Source organism: Protopterus annectens, chromosome 10.part0 (genome assembly GCF_019279795.1).
Source record: "Protopterus annectens isolate FY-2018-M chromosome 10.part0, PAN1.0, whole genome shotgun sequence".
Taxonomy (NCBI): Eukaryota; Metazoa; Chordata; order Ceratodontiformes; family Protopteridae; genus Protopterus; species Protopterus annectens.
Window position 1 is genome coordinate 1,018,602,541 of NC_056744.1, and position 27,133 is coordinate 1,018,629,673.

At 44.7% G+C, this 27,133-nt stretch overlaps 1 protein-coding gene across 1 annotated transcript in view; it reads right to left on the reverse strand.

The window, feature by feature from the left end:
• Positions 1–27,133, reverse strand: part of MFSD14A (major facilitator superfamily domain containing 14A) — a 953,206-nt gene that overhangs the window by 720,065 nt on the left and 206,008 nt on the right. Inside the window, exons 3-4 of the mRNA XM_044085782.1 lie at positions 26,446–26,508; positions 5,822–5,949 (exon numbers count right to left, since the gene is read on the reverse strand). Coding sequence (XP_043941717.1) covers positions 5,822–5,949; positions 26,446–26,508 — 191 coding nt within the window. The remainder of the gene's footprint in view (positions 1–5,821; positions 5,950–26,445; positions 26,509–27,133) is intronic.

The window sequence follows — 27,133 nt, forward strand, 5'->3', positions numbered from 1 at the left end:
GGGAATACTGGTTATTCATCTTTAAAACCAATGACCCAGTTTGCTACTAGAATCTGTTGCTAGATTGCGGTTTGAACAAGAAGGACTAAGAAGAGCTCTGGGAGAATAGTAAATTAAGAACTCTAGGGAAGACAAACTTAACAAACAGGGATCATTCTGAAGAAGAATCTCAAACACACTATGTTGCATTGTCCTTTGGAATCATTCTATTATCTGGCAACTGACCAGTTTCAGAATGCTCTCTCTTATGCTACAGTTAACTATTCCACACTGTCATCAAGCATTCTTCAAAAGGAAAAGTCATGCTTTTAGGTTAACATTTGCATGCATATGTCTGTCATAGGTAGATCTAAACAACTAAGTGCGACAAGAGTTCAGTTATCCGAGATGTAAATGGATATACTGTTGGGTACAAAGTGTTAGTAAGGCCTGCACAGTTTTGTCAATTAGGTTTACCTCCTTTTCAAATGCCCGAAGTGGGACATTTTTACAGAAGCGTGAGATTTTGCATGACAAACCATTGCCATGGCCAGTGCAAAGGACATAACTTTTTTTCCAAAATAAAATCTTATGCTTACAACATTTGAGTTGCTTCTTGTTTCCCGCCTTTCCTTGGCTAGAGTAGTCCCCTATACAGGCTTTGCTGTATTCTGGACTTTGGGATAGTTCCTGTGTTGCCCATTACCTTACTTGGATAGAAGGAAGTTTCTCTGCTCACCAGTGGGAGTGGGGAGCCTTGAGCAGCCTATCTGTCCCCGAAGGAGTGACCTCAGCACAAGAATCTAGTAGTAATTGGTCGTTTTGGACCATTTCTAGCTCTTTGAAGTTCCCTGCATATAAATCCGCTTTTGCGCGATTGTGCGCATAGCGCAGCATCGGGCAGCGCCGCCTAATCAGGCGTAAACTTTTTCCGGCTCCACTGAGTCTGCTCTTCACTTTTTCCCTTGGAACTGCTCTAATTCTCAAAGTAAGCATCCTATTCTCAATCTAAGACCCTGCACTTGCCCAAATAAGCAATCTTGCATTTTAGCACTAATATACTAAAAGCACTACATCCTCATATACCACCTAAGACTACCTCGTCCCCTATTGGTCCTTTTAACTGTGTGATAAGAGTCCCCTATACTACTCTAGCATGTCCAAAGGTCAGTTAATGGTGTCCTCCCCAGTCCAACTGGTGAATCTGGGAATCTTGAGGCAATGTTACAACTGTCTCATGTACACTGACAACCCTCTCCTCCTCCAAACAGGATCAAACATATGTGAGAGATGCAACCATATAGCCAAACTGGAGGCCAAACTCTCTCACCTCAAAACTGGTGAAACAAGACCGGAGGAGAAGGTAACACCACACAGCACTAATCCAGTCTCACATAGTCCTACCACAACAGCAATCCAAGCACACAAGCACACAAAAACAAATTTGGAGGCTCTAATCAAAAATCTACCTAAACAGCAGAGACCTCCAAAGCAAACATCCAAGCAAATGCTATCCCACAACAAAACACGAGCAACACATAGCCCACAAAGTCAGAGTGCCAAACAGTCACAGCCCTTAAGGCAGAACAACACACCTGACACACTTGTAATAGGTGATTCTATAGTCAGGCACACTGACGTTCCGCTCACCATGCTGAACAAAGAGAAGGTCACAGTGAGCTGCCTGTCGGGCGCTAGGATCCACCACATTACGCAAGCACTCAGGTCGCTCCAAAGCAAGTACAAGTATGACTCGGTCATAGTACACGCTGGTGTGAACGACCTGAGACGTACCTCCCTCGACTACATGAAAAGAGACATAAAGGAGCTCTCCGATCATGTGGCCCAGGCCGGTATGACTCTGACCTTGAGCAGCATCCTACCCTCACCTAGAATGATGCCACAATATAAAGATAAAAATGATCGATTTTAATAACTGGCTAAAATTTTGGTGTCATTCAAAGGGGATCCAGTGTCTGTCAGCCTGGGATGACATGTTGAGTCCACACGCTTTTTAGGTACCACTGTAATTTCTTCATATGCAGTCTGGTATATGGAATTAGTAGTATGCAGGATGCCATGAATCCCAAGGCCTGCAGAATTTTTCTTGCAGGGAGTTGGGTCTTTGTTGCCATCAATTGAAAGTACTGAGTCAGTTGTCCTTGTTTGTCTGGCGTGAGATAAGCCATTTGGGCCGTAGTATTTAAGCTGGCACACAGGAATATTATCTCTTGTGAGGGCACTAGTTTTGACTTCTTTTCCTTTACTGTGTACCCTAGGCAAATTAGCAACCTTTTTACAAATGCCAGATGCTATAGAAGAATGTCCTTGCTCTCTGTTTGAATAAGGCAGTCGTCCAGGTATAGATATATTTGAATTCCTTTTTGTCTGCAAAATGCACTTACTGGTGCCAGGCACTTTGTAAAGACCCTGGGTGCAGTAGATAAGCCAACGGGAAGTGCAGAGAATTGGTAATGCATTGAACCAGCTATGAATCTGAGGTATCTTCTGCAATTTTGTCTGATAGGAACATGCAGGCATGCCTCTTTGAGGTCCAAAGTAACTAGCCAAGCTTTCTTGCCCAGCATGGGAAGAAGCTGCTGTAGTGTCAACATTTTGAATTTTGGAACATCCAGGTAGGTATTTAGAGTAGAAAGTTCTAGTATGGGTCTCCAGGCTTTGTCCTTTCTGGGGACCAGAAAAAGTCTTGAGTAAAATCCTTGTCCTTGTTCCTGTTGTGGCACTTTTTGAATAGCTCTCATGTCCATGAGGACTGTCATTTGTTTTTGTGCCTCTGCCCATTGATTTTGTGGCAGGTCTGGCATTCCTTTTAGCCTTGGTAGAGTGTGAAAGTGGAACCTGTAACCTTGAGACACAATATTCAGAACCCATTTGCCTTGGGTGATTACATGCCAATTTTGAGAAAAAGTGCAAGTTTTCCCCTAAGGGAGCTGCCAAAAGGTAAGTGCTTGGCATTCGAAGGGGGAAGTCATTGGGACTGTTTCCTGTAAGGTTGTGACTTGTCTTCACCTCCTTTTGGGGTTGAAGCACCCCCACTGTCGTGGTCTGTAAGAGCCTTGGGGCTGAGATCTGCCTCTTGGGTGTCTGTATCTGCCTCTTTGTGGTCTGTCTGACACTGGAAAGGACCAATTCTTTGAAGGCCAATTTCTGCTAAATCTAGGTGGCTGTACCTGTAAGAAATCCTTCACCGTTTGCATAGATTTTGCCTTATCCTCCATTTTCTTTAATACCTCTTCTGCCTTAACACCAAACAAAATATCCTGCTGTAAAGGAGCATCCAATAATTTAGCCTTAACATGATCAGGTAAACCTTGTTCTTTTAACCAAGCATGCCTTCGAATCACAGATCCTGTAACTGCTGCTCTACAAGAAGCCTCTAATGAATCAAAACCACATTGCAGAGTATGTTTGCCCACTTGTTCAGCTGCATGCAATAATTCCTGCATTTCTTTATAGTCAGGTAGTTCTGAACATGTAATCATTTCCTGCTTTAACAGAGACATTAAATATTGTTGGTATTTATGCATGTGAAACTGGCAATTTAAAGCTCTTACTGCTAAAGTTGCAGAAGTGTAAACTTTCTTCCCCCATCTGTCTAATGCTCTAGAATCCCTGTCAGAGGGAACAGGATTCTTAGCCATGGGAGCCTTTACCCCTTTGGGACCCTGGGAAATAATTTCTGGGTCAGCAACAGGGTTTTTATAAATAAATTTCTGAGAGTCAGGGACTCTGTAGTACCTGTCTGGCTTGACTGGAGCAGAATCAGGATTTAAACTGGATTCAGAGAACACATCATCCACAATATCTAACAATGGCGGAATAGCAAAGAGTCTGTGCTGAGGTAATAAAAGGAAACCTCTGAGCCTTTTCTTGGATTCTGAGTAATCCTGGCCCTCCCAATGGAAATGCTCCCTTATGGTATGCAAAGTTTCCCCAAAAGAATAATCCTCTGGAGGAGAGGCTGAAGGAATTGATTCTTCAGCATCAGAGTCCTCATAGGGGGGTAAAGAGTATGCCTGGTCTGAAGAGGAATCAGAGTAAATGGAAACCTGGTCAGAGGAATCATAGTCTGTATCCTGCCTAGGCCTTTTATCAGGAGGGGGATGGGTACCCCTAATCAGAGTAATTAAGTCTTTGGCCATTTTGAGCATCTGTTTTTTAGGCATGGCGGCCTGTCCAGGTGAATGCTGTACTTACTTCTTTGTCTTTAATGGAGTTTTAGACTTGGCTGTAGTTTTTATGGTAATCTGTGAAGGTCTGAAAACACCCTCAGAAGCCGATGCTTGCTCAGCGGCTCCGGACCCATCTGAAGGGTTAGTTTCCGTAGGCCCAACACCTTGAGTATCCAGAGGCCTAGACATCTCCACGTGGGAGTCGGAGGCGGCCTGTGGCTCTGAGGTAGCGGGTGTCAGGGGCTGTGAAAGTGTCTCACTGAGAACCGGCGACTGGCCTAGAAGAGGCTTCATCGTCAGTTTTGGGCCTCGGATGCCTGTCCTTATCCTTGTCTTTGCGTTTTTTGTGTATTCCGGTTGTCGGTTGTTCCGACGGCATGGTATAATTAAACCTTCGCCCAAAGTAATGGCGAGCAAAATCAAACCAACGTTTAATAGTGCGTTTGTTAAATGTAGCACAAAACCGACAACTAGTGACATCGTGGTCTGGGCCTAGGCATGGAATACAGTAAGAATGAAAATCCTTATGAGGTATTTGCTTCCCACAAGAAATACAATTATTAACCTTTACTGACATCGGTCTGAGGCAAGAAAAAGTTTCCCCAACGGTTCTGAAAATTCGAATTGAAAATCTCAGGAGTCGGCCAACCGGCACTTGTGAACTGCTTTTGCTTCGGGCACTGCGCGGCAAGAAAGACTGAAGAAAATGGTATCGGCTGCATCTTATATACCCCTGGCGCACTGACGTCAGGGAAGAAGCGATAGAAACCTACGCTGGACCAAGACTTTTGAACTCTGGCCGACTGCGGGACCGCCTGATGGCAGGATAACCCAAGTGTAATGACTGTAGCAGTGAAACACGATGAACATCTGTTTCACGCAACGTTTAAAGAAAATCTGGGAAATATTTTTTGGCCTAAAAATCTCAGGACTTTTGCCATTTTTTAGTTTCTTTGCAGGACACAACATCCCAGACAGGGACTATCCCTTGTAATGAGGGACAGGTGATAACCATATTGTCAATAAGCAGGGTTCCAAGAGAAAATAAATGTTAGCAGTTGCACAGATTTATTATCAAATGCATATTTCTGTCACTGCATGTCTTGCTATGCTTTGTAACTCAAGAGAACTGTGCAGTGCCCATCTCTCTGGTGCTCAATCAAGCGATAATTTTCACCACGCTCTCCAGCAAACAATATGTTACTAAGTACATATGTATGTGTGTGTGTATAATGTCTATGTATATACACACGTACGCGTGTGTGTGTGTGTGTGTGTGTGTGTGTGTCTGTGTGTGTGTGTGTGTGTGTGTGTGTGTGTGTGTGTGTGTGTGTGTGTGTGTGTGTGTGTGTGTGTGAGAAAAAACAGAAAATAAGTACAACTCAGGGGCGGTACTATTTTACCAAATGTGAGTAATGTACTAAATTGAAAAATGGTTAAAAAAGAGTGAATTTAGAAGGTTCCCTATAATCTGTTTAATCACAGTCAAAACTATAGCACTTTTTATAAACTGCGTGTACAAATACTGCAATTACATACAACTACTTAAAAAAGGCAGGCTAAGTGTTTATGTCAATTCTGAAATAAATGATGAACCTACAAGAACAGTAATACATTAGGAATAAGATGTTACAGTGGTATGTACCTACCACGGACTGATTTTCATAAGTGGAATTGGTGCACAGGTGAAAAACACTGTGAGAAGTAGGAAGGATTTTCGTCCCCAGACATCAGAGAGAGCACCTATCAAAGGAGCACTCAGGAATGACAGCAAACCCTAAAATAAATAAATAAATAAAATAAATCTGGAAATCAAAATTAAGAAACACCTAATATCAGACTTAAAATAATATCAGACTTAAAATACATTATGCCATAAAAATAAAATACGTAATACACAAATACAACAATTTAAAAATAGCAGTTAAGGTTTGTGCTGACTTGCATGCATATACAATACAGTTTTCCCAAAACAAGGTGCCTTCATGCCTGAACGGCATTCAGCAGCAGGGCTCAGCAGATTCACAGTCTGACCCTGCAGAGCTAAGGTCGAATGGCTCTTGTGACAGAGCTCCAGTGTTGGCTCAGCAATTATTACTGATGTCATTCTGGGCAGCAAAATTAAACTTTCAAAAGATGAGCCACTAATAACAGCTATGATGTATACCAATCTTTTTGAAGTTCCACAAATTCCCAACAAATTAGTATGTGAGCACAATTACACCATCAAAATGTAGAAAATAATGATTAATGGATGGGGACCTGTGCACATGCTGTGGTGTTTCCATTAATGTCTATGGACACACACACAGATACACTCCCTACACTGACATTAATGACACATTTCAAAGAACTTTTTGGTAATGTCACATGGGAGAATAGAACTCTACCAAGGATTTAACTTGAAACACTGCACTATAAAAAACAACTACAAATAGGAAGAAAATGCATCTGAGGTTTACAGTAAGTAATGGGTTATAATTATGGAGTACAAAGTCATTCTGTGGATGACTAGAATTCATGAACTCTATAAAACTTTCCCATATTTTGAAGGGGTGGAAGTGTTCTAGGAATCCAAATAAAGCCTTGTACTCTTTCATTCCTAAAAAGTCTCTTTACCTTCTGCACTGCCAGGACCTTTTTGGATCTGCATGTAAAGTGCTCCCTCGCATGGTTTGAGGTTTTTCTGAAAAAAATCTCCACTGGAGGGGAGCCTCATGTGAATCTCATTATGATCCACAGCTCATACAAGATTTAAGGATATATGTATACAAAACGCAAAGTCCTCCTCACCCAAGTCAGAGTCGGAGGTAATTTTTAGTCATCCTAAAGTTATGAACATCAGTCTTGTTTTTATACTATGTTTCTAAAAAGTATGGCCAAACAATCCAGTTATTTTGTACTGATAGGATGAAACACGTCCTGTCTACAACTAGTTGGCATTGGCTTTACTGGCCTTAATGCACCAGTAAAGATGAAGTGAATGTAAAAAGTTGTTTGCATTCAGAAGCCATGTATGTAGCTGAAAAAAGAAGTTATGTACTCACCATAATGTTCCATCTGAGTAGTTTTACTTCATTTTTCGGCAACCTGTGGGTATTCGGATCCATATCAGATCCGAGCCGGCAAATTATTTTCTAGCATCTGCTCCAAGCTCCGAGCTTCTCCCCCTACCCATAATGCACCACCATCTCCTGCCTTCCCTCAGATAGAGTTTGCTGCAACTATACACATTAGCAACTCAGCCCAAAGAACCCAACATACTTATGGATATGATAAGGTCAGGGGGATGGAAGGAGGGAAGGTGAAGTATAACTTCTCAGATGGAACGTTATGGTGAGTACATAACTTTATCTGAAGTAGTTAACTTCATTTTATCTGCAACCTGTGGGACAGAGTCCCCAGCTACTTAAATTCTGGGAGGCCTCATGGAAGGATATTCCTGAGCACCGCAGAGCCAAAGGATGCTCTTCCTCTGGAAATCCGGTCTAATTTATAATGAGAAATGAAGGTATGTGGATTTGCCCAAGTTGCTGCTGCGCAAATGTCATCCAAAGAAACCCTAGACCAAAAGACAGCAGAAGTCGCCATGGACCTGGTAGAGTGAGCTTTAATTATACCAGGAGGAGATAAAGTACAGTTTTGTACCTACCATAAATGTAGATGTTCGAGGATCCACATTGCTGCAGTCCTTACTATTGGGTAGTCCGCTGTCCAGTCGGCCCGAATACCAGAGTATATGGCTGACGTCGGTCAGGGCGCATTAGACTGACGTCAGTACGTCAGGGTACTAATGCGCATGACCGACGCCATATCCTCAGTCTTTTCTTGCCCCAGATGTCAGAAGACCCTAAAAAGACAAGGCCCAAAATACCTGCACCAAAAATATGTACAATATATACAAAAATATATACAAAAATATCAGCATATAACCTCACCTACACAACCACCCCTAAACACAGAGGGGAAGGAGGGAGGGTAAATTGGACTGCAGCAATGTGGATCCTCGAACATCTACATTTATGGTAGGTACAAAACTGTACTATGTTCTTCGTTCCACATTGCTGCAGTCCTTACTATTGGGTAGAATCCCAAAGCAGAGGTAAGGGAGGCTGGCAAATCATAAAGAAGCAGGAGCTGACAACATGCCTTGCAAAACAGCTGTGGCAAAACCAGCCCTAGACTTAGAGTAGATAGGAAGGTGATAATGCTTAGAGAAAGTATGCACTGAACTCCAAGTAGCTGCCTCCAAAATATCCTTAGTTGCCACCCCCCTTAGAAATGCTGTTGAAGTGGCAGTAGCCCTAGTGGAATGAGGCCTAATCCCAGCTGGAAACTCCTTGCCATGATGGGAATAACAAAATGCAATACAAAAGCCAATCCACCTAGAAATAGTTTGTTTTGACACAGGCTTGCCCTGCGAACTCAAAGCAAAAGAAACAAACAACTGCTGAGACTGCCTAAAATCCTTAGTCCTGCTTAAATAATAACGCAATTGCCTGTGTACATCTAAAGTGTGCAAAATCTTTTCCCCTTTATTTTGGGGGTCTGCATAAAAAGTAGGCAAATGAATAGTTTGGTTTAAAGCCACACTAGAAACCACCTTAGGCATAAAGGAAGGATTAGTGCGTAATGATACCCTATCCTTATGGAAAATCAAAAGGGCTCTACTGCCATAAGGGCCTGCAACTCAGACACCCTTCTTGCAGAAGTAATAGCCAACAGAAAAGCAGTCTTCCATGACAAGTATTTCAACTCAGCAGTAGCCGCAGGCTCAAAAGGTTGTAGAGTAAGTTTTTCCAACACAAAATTGAGATCCCAAGCAGGAGTAGGAGCTCATGGGGGTCTTATATTCTTTGCCCCTCTAAGAAACTGCTTGAACAAAGGATGCGAAAACAATGGTGGGTCACAATCATAATGAGCTGAAATTGCTGCAGCATGAATCTTAATGGAAGAGAAGGACAAACCTTTGTCCAATAACTCAGTAAGATATTGAAGAGCCACACTCAAATTAGGCTCAGAAATCTCCAAATTCTTTGCTGTACTCCAAAATAAAAACCTCTTCCATTTTTCTGCGTACACTTTCCTTGTACTAGGTCTTCTAGCTTCCATAATCACATTTAAAACTTGTTGAGGAAGTTGAGACCTGCTGTGCTTCAACACAGAATATGCCAGGCTGTTAGATGAAGAGAGTGAAGCTTGACATTGAGCAGATGACCGTCCTTCTGAGATAACAGGTGTGGAATCAAAGGTAAAGGCCATGGAGGCTTCCTTACCAGACTCCTTAGTAGTGGGTACCAGTGTTGCCGAGGCCAATCTGGAGCAATTAAAATCATCCTTGGCTTGTCTTGTCTGACCTTTAAGAGCACCTTTGGAAGAAGAGGCAGAGGTGGAAAGGCATACACATGAAGATTTTTCCAACTGAAAGAAAGAGCATCCACTTTCCAAGCTGTGTGATGAAACCCCTTTGTGCAAAACTTTGGCAGCTGGTGGTTTAGTGGAGAAGCGAACAGATCTATGTCTGGAGTTCCCCATGACACTGTCAATTTCTGAAATACATGAAGATCCAGTTTCCACTCGTGGGGATCCATGATTTGTCTGCTTAACACATCTGCTAAGGAGTTCTGTGCTCCCGGCAGAAACCTTGCCTGAAGAGTTAGTTGCAAGCGGAGCGCAGTCTCCCATAAAATCATTGCTTGCCTGCATAGAGGATAAGAATGTGTTCCCCCTTGTTTGTTGATGTACCACATGACAGTTGTGTTGTCTGTTAGAATCAACACCTGCCCTGGAAGAAGTAACTCCTTGAAAGCCATTAATGCAAACTGGACTGCTAACATCTCCTTCATGTTGATATGTAGATGCTGTAGTCTGGCAGGCCACTTGTCTTGTATCCACTTTCCATTTAGATGAGCTCCCCAAGCAATGTCCGAGGCATCTGTCGTTAAAATCTGACTCGCCTCTGGCCGGGTCACAGAGAGTCCCTTGTTTAGGTGACATTCCTGAGCCCACCACAAAAATTCTTTTTGAAGGCAAGGTATTATTTGAATGACAGTGTCCAAATCCTGGCAGTGCTGTGTCCATACATTTTTGAGATACCATTGCAGCTTCCTCATATGCAGTTTGGCATTGGGAAGCACCAGAATACAAGATGCCATGAACCCTAATGCTTGAAGGACTGTCCTTGCAGTCAGCACGGACTGATGAGATAGTTGATGGAAGTAAAGGGATAGACTCTTTTGTTTGTCCGGGGTTAAAAAGGCCATCTGGGCTGCTGTATTCAGTCTCACACCCAGAAAGCACATGTCTTGAGAGGGTACTAGACTGGACTTTATTTCGTTCACAGAATACCCTAGGCATCTTAGCACTGCTATAACATATTCCAGATGCTGTAGAAGGTCTTCCTTTTCTTGAGCCAGAATCAGGCAGTCGTCCAAGTAAGGATAGATTTGAATTCCTTGTAGCCTGAAGTAAGCTATCACTGGAGCCAGAACCTTTGTGAATACTCTGGCGCAGTAGATAAGCCAAAGGGCAATGCAGAGAACTGATAATGAGAATTTCCAGCTCGAAACGCAGATACTTCCTGCAACTTAGTCTTATAGGCACATGAAGGTAAGCTTCCTTGAGATCTAAAGTTACCATCCAGTGATCTTTGCCCAGCAGAGGTAAAAGCTGTTGTAACGTCAACATCTTGAACTTGGGAATGTCCAGATAAGTGTTGAGGATAGATAAATCCAAAATTGGCCTCCATGTGTTCCCCTTCTTTGGTACTAGGAACAGGCGAGAATAAAATCCTAGGCCCCTTTCTGATACAGGGACTGGCTGAATGGCCCCTATTTGGAGTAACAGAGAAATTTGCTTGTGAGCCTCTGTCCTTTGTGGAGGAGGAACTTCTGGCATGCCTTTGAAAGGGGGCAATGTATGGAAATAAAACCTGTAACCGTGGTGAATGATATCCAACACCCATCTGTCCTGAGTAATTAAATCCCAATTTTCTTTGAAAAGAGACAGTCTTCCTCCCAAAGGAGCTGCCAGACGAGAATCTACTGGCAGCTGAAAAGGCAGGTCATTGGGTCTGTTTACGAAAGGACTGACCCCTGCCCTCACCAGAAGTCTGAGCAGGTGAACTCCCTGTTCTAGGCCTAAAAGAACCTTGAGCTCTGCCCCTACCACGTCTAGACCTACCCCTAGACTGGGAATCATAAGCAGGATATGTCCATCCCTTAGTAGGCCAATTTCTACTAAACTTCGGTGGCTGCACCTGCAAAAATCTTTAACAGTTTGCATAGACTTAGCTTTGTCCTCCATTTTCTTTAAAACTGCTTCCACAGGCGAACCAAACAACACATCAGACTGTAAAGGAGCATCCAAAATCCTTGTCTTAACATGCTCAGCTAAATTCTGATCCCTCAACCAGGCATGCCTGCGAAGAACAGAACTAGTGGCAGCCACCCTCGAGGAGGCCTGTACAGCATCAAAACCACATTGCAAAGAATGCTTACCCACTTGTTCAGACACATGAACTAAATCCAGCAACTCTTTACACTCAATACCTTCCGCCAAAGCATCCACCTTAGATTTCAGTTGTGAAAGGAGATAATTTTGATATTTAAGCATGTGAAACTGACAATTCAACGCCCTCATGGCTAAAGTGGAAGAAGTATACACTTTCTTTCCCCATCTATCCAAAGCCCTTGCCTCTTTATCAGTGGGAACAGGGTTTTTAACCACAGAGGCCTTAACACCTTTAGGTCCCTGAGAAACAGTTTCGGGTCTGCCCTAGGACTCTTAAAAAGATACTTATGAGCTTCAGGCACCCTATAGTACCTATCAGGTTTAACAGGAGCAGGAGGCAAAGAATCAGGGTTCAGGGAAGCCTCTGCAAAAACATCTTCCACCACATTCAACACAGGAGGTATAGCTAAGGGCCTATGCTGGGGCAAAAACAAGAATTCCCTAAGCCTTTTCCTGGAATCAGAGTAATCCTGGCCTTCCCATTTAAAGTGCTCCCTCATGGAATGCAGAGTCTCCGAAAATGAAAAATCCTCAGGAGGAGAAGCTGTAGGAGTGGAATCATCCACATCAGAATCAGAATAAGGAGGATACTCCTGCAAATCTTCCGCAGAAGACTCAGAAGCCTCTGAACACTGTTCAAAACTATCAAACTCCGGTTCCACCCTAGGCCTCTTATCAGGAGGGGGCATAGAACCTCTAATCATAGTAATCAAATCTTCTGCCATTTTAAGCATATGTTTCTTAGGCACAGAACCTAAAATGCTAGGAGAAGCCCCCACTGAAGCTGAACTTGGCCTACCTCTCAAAGAAGTTTTGGCAACAGAAGGAGAGGCTCTAACTACCTTGGGAAGAGAGGGAAGGACAGTTACCTGAGAAGCCCCCTCAGCCTGGCCTACCTCCTGAGAAGGCACATCCTGTAACAGTAAAGTCTCTGCCTGAGACTCCAAAGAAACTCCTGGCAAAACCTCTGGCTCCACTGAGCCTTCTAAAGAACCGACGTCCGGGACTGCCGGTTCATCAACCCTAGGCTTCGCTGTTTTGTCCTTGCGCTTCTTGGACGAAGCGGGCGTCGGAGCATCCGACGGCATTTTATAATTGCAACGCTTCCCAAACACTAACCTGGCACAGTCTAACCATCTCTTAATAGTGCGTTTGTTAAACCTAGCACAAGAGCGGCATCCAACAACGTCGTGCTCAGGCCCTAAACAAGGTATACACAAGGTATGGTAATCCCTATGAGGTATCTGTTTCCCACAAGAAATACAGTTATTCACTTTTTCTGACATCCGGTTAAATACTGAGGCAAGAAAACCAAAATGTTCCCCAACGGGTACTTAGCCAACTCTGATTCGGTCTGAAACTCCGCTCGAAATATTTCAGAACGCCAACCTGCACTCGCAAAACTGCTTCTGCATCGGACCATGCGGCAAAAAAGACTGAGGATATGACGTCGGTCATGCGCATTAGTACCCTGACGTACTGACGTCAGTCTAATGCGCCCTGACCGACGTCAGCCATATACTCTGGTATTCGGGCCGACTGGACAGCGGACTACCCAATAGTAAGGACTGCAGCAATGTGGAACGAAGAACATCCCTTTTGCTTTGTAAACATACGAAATGCAAAGAGTGATCCATCTAACTAAGGAAACCTTGGAAATGGCCTTTCCCAAAAAAGGTTTGGAAAAGGAAACGAACAATTGGTTGGACTTGTGGAATGACTTTGTTCTATGAAACATCTAACAAGTGAAGTTTATATTCACCCTTGTTTTGGAAATTGGGAAAGAAAATGGGTAGATTAATAGACTGGTTTATCTTTGATTCAGATGCCACTTTGGGTAAGAATGAAGGATTTGTAAGGAAAGATACCCTATCCTTATGGAAGACCAAATAAGGTGGCACGACAGACAAAGCCTGAAGCTCAGAAATCCTCCTGGCTGATGTAATGGCCACTAGAAAGGCTGTCTTCCAAGACAAAAATTTTAGATCCAGTGAAGCTGCAGGTTCAAAAGGTGGAGCCACCAATGCTTGGAGGACAAAGGTAAGGTCCCAAGGAGGCACCGAATCTTTGACAGGAGGACGCAAAAGAAAAGTGCCTTTAAGAAAAGCCTTACACAGCCTAGAAGAAGCTAAGGCGATGTTATCTTCCCCAACATAAAAATTAGAAATGGCTGCCAACTGTACTTTCACCATGGAGAAGCTAGCTCCTTGCTGAAAGATACTAGTCAAAAAATGTAACACCACCGGAACAGGGGCTGTAAAAGGATCCAGGTTCCTGTGAGAGGCCCAAATGGAAAAAACGCTTCCATTTACTGCAATAAACTTTCCTAGTGGAAGCTTTAAGATGGGCCACTAGTATAGATTTTACAGGGGGTGAAAGACCAAGAGTCCTGGCAATCAATGGAACTGGAGCAACCAAGCTGTCAGCTTGAGGCTGTCCAGGTTGGGAGGGCAGGCACCCGAAGGATGAGAGATTAGACCAAGGCAGGGATCCAGAATCCATGGAGGAGCTAAAAGATGAGACCAAAGGAAGGGAAACCAAACTTAGCGAGGCCAGAATGGGGCAACGAGGATCACTTCACACCCCAGTCAGCAAGCTTTCTGAAGAAATTTCGGAATGAGTGGTAATGGAAGGTAAGCATACAGAAGCCGGGGGGGGGGGCCAAACATGGTCTAGAGCATCTCTGGGGGCATCCCCTGGGGAGGGAATCAGAGCGAAGAACTCGCTGCACTTCACGTTGGAAGGAGATGCGAAGATATCGCAGCAAGGCTGTCCCCATGCAAGGAATATCTCCTCCGCTACTGACTCTTTTCAGAGACCAGTCGTACGGCATCAGAATAGCCCGACTCAATCTGTCCGCTAAAATGTTGGAGTGTCCTGGGATATGCATTGCAATCAGAAACCGACCGGTGGAAGTCGCCCACTCCCACACTCTCATGGCCTCGTGACACAGGGGATAGGATCCAGTTCCCCCTTGTTCATTGACATACCAGACAACCGACATGTTGTCTGACTGAACTGCAATCATTCCGAGAGGGAGGATAGTGTGAAAGGCTTTCACCGTTAAAAGCACTGCCCTCATCTCTAGAATATTAATGTGCAACTTGGACTCTGTCTGGACCACATGCCTTGGACTGTCCTTCCCAAACAGTGCCCCCCCCCACCCGAGTTGGGAGGCTTCCGTGGTCACTGTGGCTTGGAATGGGGATGACACGAAAGGGCGTCCCGCTGCAACCTCCGGTGAACTTAGCCACCAAAGGAGAGACGTCTTGCAGGTGTGACTGATCCTGATCGGAAAATCCATGGGCAGGTCTAGCCAAGACCACTGGACTGCCAGAGTCCATTGAAGAACCCGCATTTGAAGGCATGCGCAAGGAAGAATAGACTGAAGAAAATGGTATCGGCTGCATTTTATATACCCCTGGCGCACTGACGTCAGGGAAGAAGTGATAGAAACCGACGCTGGACCAAGACTTTTGAACTCTGGCCGACTGCGGGACCGCCTGATGGCAGGATAACCCAAGTGTAATGAGTGCAGCAGTGAAACACGATGAACATCTGTTTCATGCAACTTTTAAAGAAAATCTGGGAAATATTTTTTGGCCTAAAAATCTCAGGACTTTTGCCATTTTTTTTAGTTTCTTTGCAGGACACAACATCCCAGACAGGGACTATCCCTTGTAAGGAGGGACAAGGTGATAACCATATTGTCAATAAGCAGGGTTCCAAGAGAAAATAAATGTTAGTAGTTGCACAGATTTATTATCAAATGCATATTTCTGTCACTGTATGTCTTGCTATGCTTTGTAACTCAAGAGAACTGTGCAGTGCCCATCTCTCTGGTGCTCAATCAAGCGATAATTTTCACAACGCTCTCCAGCAAACAATATGTTACTAAGTACATATGTATGTGTGTGTGTATAGTGTCTATATATATACACACGTACGCGTGCGTGTGTGTGTGTGTGTGTGTGTGTGTGTGTGTGTGTGTGTGTGTGTCTGTGAGAAAAAACAGCTGCTGTGCTCATCTCTTGAGATTGGTTCCCGGCACAGAATCAGAATTTTTTCCATTTTTCAGCATAAGATTTTCTAGTACTAGGCCTCCTTGCCTCTAAAATGATATCCATCACAGGTTTGCTGAGGGATGGTAAAGGAGACATTAAGTAATTAGCCAGGCTGCAAGGTTCAGTGTTAGAAGCTGAGGGTGCAGAATCTGGTTCTCCTGCTGAGACAGCAAGGAAGGAGTCTGAGTCAGGTGTCATAGAGATAACCGTGACACACTGTGCAGGAGGGGGTAGCAATGTTGGTGCGGCCAGTCCGGAGCAATCAAAATCATCCTTTGTTTGTCCTGTTTGATCTTTAGTAGTACTTTGGAGAGCAGAGGCAGAGGGGGGGAAGGCATAGACTGATAGGTTTTTCCAGCTGAAGGACAGAGCATCCACTTTCCAGGCTTGTTTGTGGGGAGTAATTGTGCAAAATTTGTCAAATTGGTAGTTCTGGGGAGAGGTAAACAGGTCTTTATCTGGGCTCCCCATTTGCTTGTCAACATGTTGAAAATCCTTGGTTCCAGTTTCCACTCGTGTGGGTCCATGAGTTTTCTGCTTAGTCCGTCTGCCAGTGTATTTAATTTTCCGGGCAGGAGTTGAGCTTGTAGGTGCAGTTGGTAGCTTAGGGCTGTGTTCCACAATGCCATAGCTAGTCTGCAGAGGGGGTAAAAATGTGTACCCCCACTGCTTGTTTATGTACCACATAACAGTGGTGTTGTCCGTCTTTACCATTAGTTGTCCTGGAAGAATGTGGTCCTTGAAGGCTGTCAGAGCATTCTGTACAGCTAACATTTCTTTTTGATTGATATGCAGGTGCATTTGACTTGGGCTCCATTTGCCCTGAATGCGCTTCCCTGCCAGGTGAGCCCCCCATGCATAGTCTGATGCGTCTGTTGTTAGGGTTTAGGCGGCAGGGGGTGGTGTGAAAGGTAGTCCCTTGTTTTGGTGGCAGTCCTCTTTCACCAAAGGAACTCTAGGCGTAGGTAAGGTATGATAGGAATCATTGTTTCTAGGTCTTGAGAATGTTGACACCATAGGCTTTTTAGATACCACTGTAGTTTCCTCATATGCAGTCTTGCATATGGAATTAGAAGAATGCAGGAGGCCATGAACCCCAAGGCTTGCAGATAGCAGAGTTTTTGTGGCCACTTATTTGAAGTAGTTTGTCAAATGAATTTGTTTCTCTGGCGTGAGGTAAGCCATCTGGGAAGTTGTATTCAAGCTAGCTCCCAGGACTATAATTTGCTGACAGGGTACCAGGTGTGATTTATTTTCATTTATGGTATACCCCAGACAAGTTAGAACCCTTTGTACAAAGGGCAGATGATTCAAAAGTATGTCCTGGCTTTCTGCCTGAATTAGACAATCGTCCAGGTATGGGTATATTTGAATATTTCTTTGCCTGCAAAATGCAATAACGGGAGCTAGGCACTTTGTGAATACTCCGGGTGCAGTAGATAAGCCAAAAGGCAGTGCAGAGAACTGATAGTGCGTGTAGCCTGCTCTGAAGTGTAGGCATCTTCTGCAAGATTCCCCGATTGGGATGTGCAGGTATGCTTCTTTTAAATCTATTGTTGCCAACCAGGCATCTTTGCCTAGCCTAGGAAGTAATTGGTGAAGGGTCAGCATCTTGAATTTTGGAATCTCCAAAAAGGTGTTTAGAGTAGACAGGTCCAGGATAGGATGCCATGAATTGTCTTTTCTGGGTACCAGGAAACGTCTCGAATAGAAACCTTGTCCCTTTTCCTCTTCTGGTACCAGTTGAATAACCCCCATGCTTAAGAAAGAAAGTGCTTGTTTTTGGGCCTCTGCCCACTGATTTGGGGGTAGGTGCGGCCACCCGCTTGGTATTGGCAACGTGTGAAAGTGAAATCTGTATCCCTGGTACCCTTTGTCCTGGGTAATGAGTTCTCAATTCTTTGCATGAAGAGCAATCTTTCCCCCCAAAGGGGCAGTCAGTTGATAAGTGCTTGGAAATTTTAAAAGGAAGTCATTGAGACAGTTTACCATAGGGGGAGTCTTATTATTCCCAGATTTGGAAATGGAGCCCCCCCCCCCCCCCCCACTGCTTAGCTCTGTGTGTCCCCTGGGACTGAAACCTGGGGTTTTTGCTGTGTTTGGGTTTTGCTTGAGAAGACCTGGAAGGGGCTGGAAAGGACCAATTTTTACAGGGCCAGTGCCTACTAAATCTAGGAGGCTGAACTTGTAAAAAACATCTTTCACAGTTTGCATAGATTTAGCTTTATTTTCCATCTTTTTAAGAAATTCCTCAGCCTTGTTGCCAAACAGGCGGTCCTGATTTAATGGAGCATCCAACAATTTAGCTTTAACATGATCAGGCAAAGACTGCTCCTTAAGCAATGCATGCCTTCTGAGCACAGACCCAGTAACAGCAGCCCTGCAAGAGGCCTCTAATGAATCAAAACCACACTGCAAATTATGTTTTCCAACTTGTTCAGCAGAATGCATTAAATTCTGTAATTCTTTATTTTCCACACAGTCAGGAATCAAAATCATTTTCTATTTAAGCAGTCCAATAAAATATCACTGATACTTTAACATATGAAACTGGCAGTTTAAAGCCCTAATGGCCAAGGTTGCAGAAGTGTAAACCTTCTTACCCCATCTATCCAGCGCCCTGGAGTCTCCATCAGAAGGGGTAGGATTTTTAGCAGTAGAAGCCTTAATGTCCTTGGGCCCCTGTGAAATGGTCTCTGGATATGCAATAGGATTTTTAAAAAGGAACTTGTGGGACTCGGGGACCCTGTAGTATCCATCAGGTTTTCTGGGAGCAGGAGGCAGGGTATCAGGGGCCAAACAAGATTCCGTAAAAGCATCAGCAATGTCTAGTACAGGAGGAATAGCTAAAGGCCTATGCTGAGGTAGGAGAAGGAAATCCCTAAGACTCTTTTCTGAATAAGAAAAATCCTGGCTTTCCCAGTGGAAATGCTCCCTTAGAGTATGTAAGGTTTCCCCAAAAGAAAAATCTTCAGGAAGGGAAGCAGAGATGAATGGAGTCCTATACATCAGAATCTTCATAAGTAGATAAAGGCAAATCCAGATCATCAAAAGACTCAGAAACAGAATCCTAATCAGAAGATTCATAATCAACTTCAGTCCTAGGCCTCTTAGAAGGAGGGGGTTGGCTACCTCTGATTAGAGTTATTAGATCTTCAGCCATTCTTATTTGTTTTTTAGGCATAGAGGCCTGAGCATGTGGGCTGGGTGTCGTTTTTTTAGGCATGGATCAAGATTTAGGCCTAAGTAAAGAAGGAGGCGTCAGTTTAATGTGCAAGTCTGTAGGCCTGAATACACCCTCAGACGCCGGTGCCTGCACAGTGGCTCCGGACCCATCCAAGGTAGAGACATCCGTGGGTTCCATAGCTGGAAGCATCTCACGGCATACCGGACTCTGAATGGGTCTCAGTAGAGGCCTGCGAATCAGAAGTAGCGGGTATCAGGGGCTGCGAAAGCACCTCACTGAGTACCGGCGAACTGGCGACTGGTTTAGGAGAAGCATCATCGGCAGTTTTGTAGATCGGCGGCCTGTCTTTATCTTTGCGTTTTTTCGGAATTCCGGTAGTCGGATGGCTAACCGAAATTCCTGGATAATTAAACCGAGAACCGAAATATTTAGAGGTGAAAATATACCGACGATGGATAATGCGCTGATTAAATAAAGCACAAAACCGGTCAGGGCCTAGGCAAGGAATACAGTACGATTGAAAATATTTATGAAGTATTTGCTTTCCACAAGTAATGCAATTATTAACTTTTACTGACATCGGTAAGGAGCAAGAAAAAGTTTCCCCAACGGGGTACTTAGCTTTAGTTGAAGATTTCAGTTCTGAAACTCGAAAATGAAAATTTCAGGAGTCTGCCGACTGGCACTTGTGAAATGCTTCTGCTTTGGGCAGCGCACGGCAAGAAAGACTGATGTAATGGCGTCGGCTACATGTTTTATACCCCTGATGACCTGACGTCATCGAAGAAGGGACAGCAACTGACGCAGGACCCAAGACTTTGTTAATCAGGCAGACTGAGGGCTACCTGCAAGCAGATAACCCAAATGTAATGACTGCAACAGTGAAACACGAAGAACATCTTTTTGTTTGGCGATGGACAGGTTCAAGGTTGACAGGTCCAAGATGGGCCTGAGGTCCCCTGTCTAATCCGGACTGGCCGAAGGGGACTGGTTTGATGGCTCATTTTTTAAGTAGCTTTAAAACCTCTAAAGCTGCGGCCTCCCTGTGAGCAGGAGGAACATCCAGGAGGTGTCTTGTAGGCCCCGGCGGTGCAACAAATGGGATAGTGTAGCCTCTGGATATTACTTGTAGCACCCAATGATCTGCAGTTATGAACTCCCATGCCGCTGGGTGCAATGACAACCTCCCCCTGACTGCCTCCAGAGTAGGACAGTCGGGCAACCCCTCAGGGCTGTTGGGAGGGGCCTGTCAGAAAAAGATTCTCTAGACCCGAAATTCCTAGGACCCCCCTCTAACTCTGGGATCAGCGTCGATCCTATCCCCTCTGCCTCTGGGGGAATAGCTGTCCTGAGACTCCCGGGAAAACTGAGATTTCTAGAACCACATCTTCTTTTGGCCTCTGATTCCTAGAAAAGGACCGCTGAGGGTTAGAGAAGCGGATCCCGACAGCAGACAAAGTCTTCCCGTCTTTTTCGATCTGGACAAGAGAGTGTAAAGTACTTTCTTCCCGAAAAGGGAGGAACTGTCATAGGGGGCATTAATAAATGACGCTTTGAAAGGGTCCGCAAACTGACACAACCTGAGCCAGGTGTGACTCCTCATTGCTACACCTGTCCCAGCCGCCCTAGCCGCTCCTTCCATAGCATGGGAAAGGAGATGCATGGACGTGCTCGATACCGACTTCAGAGTCGACATTTTCACGGAGAATAGTTGTTTGCCTTGCTGCGATAGGGACTCTGGGGGCGACTCAGCGAATTCTGAGAAAAGCACTCGCTGAAGCCGGATAACATGTGCCAAATAGTTCAGCGCACGGATGGAAAAAGTCGCTGACGAATAAACACGCTTCACAAACTTATCCACCGACCTGGACTCCTTGTCTGGAGAGTGGACTGAGGAACTCTCCTGTGCTAGTTCCTTCTCGGTGGCTGCTGCAACCACCACAGCATCAATGGGGGCTCATTTAGACCATGGTTGTCTGTCGATGGGAGGAGACAGGATCTTGTCAGGGCGTTTGGGGATTGGCTCTACGGTGTAAGGCTCCTTCCATGCCCGCGTGGTGATTAGGTCCACCAAGGGATCCGTTGGCGGGGACACCCAGGAAATAGATGGACCCATGCCAAAGGCCTCCAGGAACACGGACTCATCCGTAGAAGGTTTTGGGGCTGACCAACCTCCTCTCTGGCAGACAATCTCCATGAAGTCTCCGAAGGAGACATCTTCGGGAGGTGACCTGGGGGAAACCTTCTCCTTCCTCTAAGTCTGTGTCCGTAGTGAGGGACTCAGTGGAGTTCAAGTGGTTCCTTTTGCCCTTGCGCTTACAGTTGCCCTCTTCAGTGGGACACTCCGAAGAGGACTCATGAGCTGCAGGGGGTTCCTCAGAGGGAATAACCTGGGAGTCCTCTGGCACGGGCTGTCCTTGAGACAGGATGAAGGGAGCCAATGCCAAATGCAGTGGGGTCTGGGTGGAATCTGAGGAGATGAGCTGGGGTCTCAATCCTTGGAAGAGAACCCTCTCCACCACTTTGAACACCCATGGAGAGCATATCTCCTTGGCACCCAGCAAGAAAGAAGCCCTCCTGGGTCCGAAGTGGGGATCGGAGCCAAAGCGAGGGTAGCCTGAGGTCCAAGGGAATGGTTTGGATCCGAACAAGCCAGAGCCGAAGAAGAATCCGCTCCCTCGGGTCCGACTCCCTGTCCACGGATCCGAGAGTCACCCGGATCCGAACTACCTGGATCCGAGGAAAATCAAGATAACAGCTGGAGTCGAGGTTGGAGCAATCGGGGAAGGAGAGATGGGGCAGAAAAAGGGCATGGAGCTCCCCCCTCCGGAGGGAGAGGGGCCTGGCAAGCCTCCCATCTGTATTTGGACCTGAAGAAATCTCTGCATCATCCTGTCCATGTCCATGTCCGATAGGCACCGAGTCGATCGCGAAGAAGCAACCAACTCCGATCTGGCTGGTCTGCGCAGTAAGGGTGAGGAAGGCCTCGCATCCAAAGATTCCATCAGCTCTGGTGAGAAACAGGGTGATCGGAGTCATGGAGAAACTGGCCTCGAAGTCTTAGACAGAGGGCTAAGGAAAGGCTCCCTCTCCTGGGACCTCTTGCGAGGCCTAACCCCCACCTTTCTCTGTCCTTGTCTCTGTCGGTTTCTTTTTGCTTGTCTGCCCTAGCACCAGAAGAGGTGGGAGTTTGAGTCCCTGTCTGGGTGGGAGGTTTGGTGGAAGTACCGGAGACCGAGGCCGAAGCAGAATCCAGCATAGAAGCAGGGAGAAGACCCTTGGCGACCAATTTGACCTTTCGATCCCGGAGGGCTCTTGGGTTAAAACCTGCACAGACAGCACACTGGGTAGATAAATGGGGCACTCCCAAACAAATTACGCACAGAGTGTGACCATCAGCCGGTGAGAGCTTGTGGCCACACTATGCATTTTTTGAAGACTGATTTAGGCTGATCAGTCATAGTCCAAAACTGAACGCCACTCCCTACAGAAAGAATATATCACACACACATGCTAAAGGAAAGTGGGCTTAACAGCATCTGACAAGACAAAAAACTTCTTTTTTTTTTTTTGAACAGACGAACAAAGCGTTATATTAATGGGGGAGGTAGGATACACTAACGATCACAGACACACTAAATAGGAAGAACAATCCAAACTTACTTATCCCTGAGCTCAGAGCAAAAGAGACCACGATGCTCACTATGGCGCGGCAAATGAGATCTGAGGGAAGGCAGGAGATGGTGGTGCGTTATGGGTAAGGGGAGGAGCTCGGAGCAGATGCTAGAAAATAATTTGCCGATATGGATCCAAATACCCACAGGTTGCAAACAAATTGAAGTTAACTACTTCAGATCTGATATTTCCTTTAGAGGTCCTGTGCATATATACCAAGGGCCACCAATACAGAGGTTTAAAGCATTACACAGTTAAGAATTTAGCGTTGGTGGGTTGTACTAAGTGGTCTGTGTGCATGAACTTTTACCCATAGGTTTAGAAGTACTCACAGGAGGGGATTCCCTTCTTTCAGATGAAGGAGCCACTCCTTAGACTGAAGGTTGCACAGTCATGTACTTCCTGGCAAACCTCCTAAAGCTGAAGGAATCAGAGGCCATGATGAGCACCTACAAGGTAGGTGATGGGTTCCTGGATGTCCCAAAATGGGGCAAGGAGAAAAGAGCTCTTTCATTCAAGTTATGCTTTCTAAAAATGGACAGCAAGTCTGGACCCTTTGGTGTCTCTTGCACTAGCAGTTACACATTCTGCTGGAAGAACAGTTCTTATGATCCAGATCGGAAATGTTTATGACAAACATCCACAATAGCCACCTGGGAAGTCCCACCAAGCCCATGCACACCAGCAATTTCTAAGGAGGTTCAGCTACAAGTAAAATATACCATTCTCACTTGTCTGTTTCCAGAAAGGCTAAGGCAAAAGGGGACAAAGCTTCCACCCAAGGATTATGTCTCAATTTTTATTTTGCTTGGGAGAGAATCATCAAGTCATGTTTGGTCTGTACCATGACTTTTGTGGCGCTCATAATCTTTGGGCCTTCTAAGAGCAGAAGTACTTGAAAATGTCTTAAGAGGCATTTGCCCATCTCCCAGAAGATCTCTCATCTAGTGTCATAAAACCTAAGAATTCATCAAAGCAAATAGGTGGCAGTAAGCAAGAGGTCACCACCAGACCTGCTAAGATATTATGGTATCGGGCCTGGAAAGGCTGTGGCTTGTCTGGCTTGACTTACCTAGAAGTTTGCATAGAACTCCCCGATTTTGAAGAGGAAGCCTGCCAGTGCTTAGCCTTTTTAGAGATAGAAGTCTGTCCCTAGAAGACCTGTAACTCCTAGTCCTGGAGTGACCCCGTTTACTAGGATCAGGAAAAGTCCAATTCTTGGAAAAGTAATGCTACTAAAACGAGGAGACTGCACTTGCAGAAAATCCTTAACAGTTTGCACAGATTTGGCCTTATCCTCCAACTTTTCCAACACCTCCTCTGCTTTGCTACCAAAAAAGATTGTCCTTGTGCAAAGGTACATCCAGTAATTTAGATTTGACAGGTTCAGAAAAGGGGCTGTTCCCCGAGCCAAGCATGTCCTCTAATAACAGAACCAGTGGCTGCTGTCCTGCAAGAAGCCTCAAAAGTATCAAAACCACAATGTAGAGAATGTTTAGTGACAAGAGTGGCAGAATTCAATAAATCTTGCATGTCCTTACTCTCCATCAGGGAAGGAACACCAGCAATTTTAGCCTTAATGGCCTCCAGAGTATGCTACTGATACTTAAACATATGAAAAAGACAATTAACAGACCTAATAGCTACGGTGGAAAAAGTATAAACCTTTTTACCCCCCCGTCTATCTAAGGCCCTAGATTCCCTGTCAGAAGGAACAGGACTTTTAGCAACTGTGGCTTTAACATCTTTAGGGCCCTGAGAAATAATTTCTGGATCAGCAGTAAGATTCTTGATCAGGAACTGATGAAAATCAGGAACTCTATAATAACTGTCAGGATTTCTGGGAGCAGGAGGGACAAAATTAGGAGTCAAAGAATTCTCCATGAAAACATCATCAACTACTTCCAAAACAGGAGGGATAGCTAAAGTTATGCTGTGGCAAATCCAGGAATTCCCTAATCCGTTTCTTATACTGAGGGTAGTCTTGACTTTCCCATTTGAAATGCTCCCTAAGAGTATACAGAGCATCTCCAAAAGAAAAATCTTCTGGAGGGGAGGCAGATGGGATAGAGTCTTCTGCATCAGAATCCTCAAAAACAGAAAGTTGAGAGTTTTCCTCTTCATCAGCAGAAGTGCTGGAAACCTCAGAGTCTGAGGCAGATAAAACTTCTGGGGACAATTCCCTAGCTCTCTCATAAGGAGGTGGCTGAGAGCCCCTGATAAGGGTCAAGAGATCACTAGCCATCTTAATCATCTGAAACTGAGGCATCTGTGGGGAGGCCGGCACCTGCTTAGGAATAGATTTTCGTCTGGAAGGCCTGCTAGAAAGCCAGAGGGACTCAGGAGGCCTAGCCACCACAGTAGCCTGAACCAAGGTCATTGGACTAGATCTGGTCTCCAGGCAGAGAAAAGAAGCCCCAGAAGCTAGCGCCTACTTAGCAGCTCGAAATCCATCAGAGGTGGCGGACTGGCGGAGGGTCAGAAGACGAAGTGGAAGCCTGCGGCATGGAGGACTCAGAAGAGGCCTCCGCAGACACCTGTTTCTGAACATCTGCGGACTGCAGGGGCAATGCAAGCGCCTCAATCACTACCACTGAGCCAACAACCAGCTTAACAGGGACGTTGTTGGTTAATTTGACCCTAAGCTTGTCGTGGTCCTTATCCTTGTGCTTCTTAGGCACATCTGAAGTAGGGAGACCAGAAGACGCCATACCGATGAACTTAGACCAAACTCCGAAACGCTTGAACAAGATCCGTGCTCTACGGTGAATGGTACGCGGGTTGAAAGAAGCACAAAGAACACAATTAGGGATGTCGTGCTCAAGGCCCAAACAAGTGATACAATAGGAGTGAAAATCACGATGCGGAATCTGTTTTCCACAGGCAAGACAGTTATTAACTTTCTCCGACATTCCTTAAAGCAAGAAAAGAGGGTCCCCAACGGGGTACTTATCTGAGGATGTCTTCAACTTAAGCAGTCGGAATACAAAAAGAAGGTACTTGGCCGGTGGCACTAGTGCAAAAAGCTTCTGCTTCAGGCTCCGCGGCAAGAAAGACTGAGGAAATGGCATCAGCTGCCTTCCTTTATACCTGACGTCAGGCTTAAACCGAAGGCAGCCGACGTCACATACCATGGACTTTGGTATTCTGGCTGACTGTGGAGCTGGATAACCCGTTTTGTAAGGACTGCAACAGTGAAACATGATGAACATCATTACTCTGCCTACAAATAGTAAAAAAAAAAAAAAAGTGTTTTTTTTCTCTATGGCATTAACTAAACAGTCTACAATTTACATCAAAACAATACAAATGCAGTACAAAAATGTTACCTTGGGATGTGCTACAGCCTTTTAAATGGTTCAATCTAGTATGACATTAAAGAGTCACAGGAAAACAGTACACAAAAGTCAGCTGCACATTTCCCGGAAATATTCACATGCAGATGCCTGCTCTGTACTAGACTAGGACCAAGTGTTTCACTGAAGGCTTAAAGAAACAAAACCATACTATTTTAGTTTGTACAGAAAGTAGTACTATAGTGTGAATGTTTAAGAAATGGTAAGTGAAAGTAACCGTTTTGTAATATGACCTTGATCACCAAAATGGCTATTTCCTAGCTGAAAGGACAAGGTTCATAAGAGAAGAATCCACACCCATCCTGTCCAGGGCTCTTTGAGGTCCAGCAGCAGTTACGTCAATACAGTAAGCCAAAGGTCTTCAGTTCAATTCCCAAATGACAGCTAGTATTATCCTTTCATTTCCAAGACCCTAAGGAACCTGTTAATCTGTAGTATGTTAAGGATGCACAATACACTTACTAAATGCAAAGCCTTACCTTTACTCCTTGTATTAAACCGTTCATCAGAAAAGTATGCTTTGGAAAGGTTTCATGTAAGACCTAAAAATACAAAAAGAAGAATGACACTGATTAACCTCGGCAGGAAAAAAATGTAATTTTCATTGCTGACTATCAAATGCTACTCATAAAACTAAAGAGGAAAAAGATCACTACCACCACTTAATTGTGGTTTCATTACATGTTAAAGTTATTACTAAATAAAGACAGTAATAAAGACATGCATTCCTAAACTAGCAAAAAAAGTGAGTCATATGGCCATGAAGCTGCATCTTTTTTTCTTAGCAAACAAGTTCACCAAAGCTAGAATTATCTCTCAAAACTTTTATTATGAGACCAACTAAAAAAACAGAACTTTTTCAACTAGAAGAAAGCAATATCTCTTAACACATTATAATCCCTCCCACCCTTGCTATTTTTCCACAAAAAATAACATTCACATTGACTGAAAGATGGACATGCAAAGTTAATCTTAAACTTCCAACAGAAATGTTTACAAAACTAATGCTGTCAAAGCTGAACTTAGCATGCAAAGCAGACTAAAAAATAAAACACAAACACCACGAAGTACATGAACCACCAGGTATGCTTTTAACCCTGGTACCTCAGCATTTCACCTTCAAAGGATATTTCTTTGTGACACACCAGCATCTTAAATAGCATTACA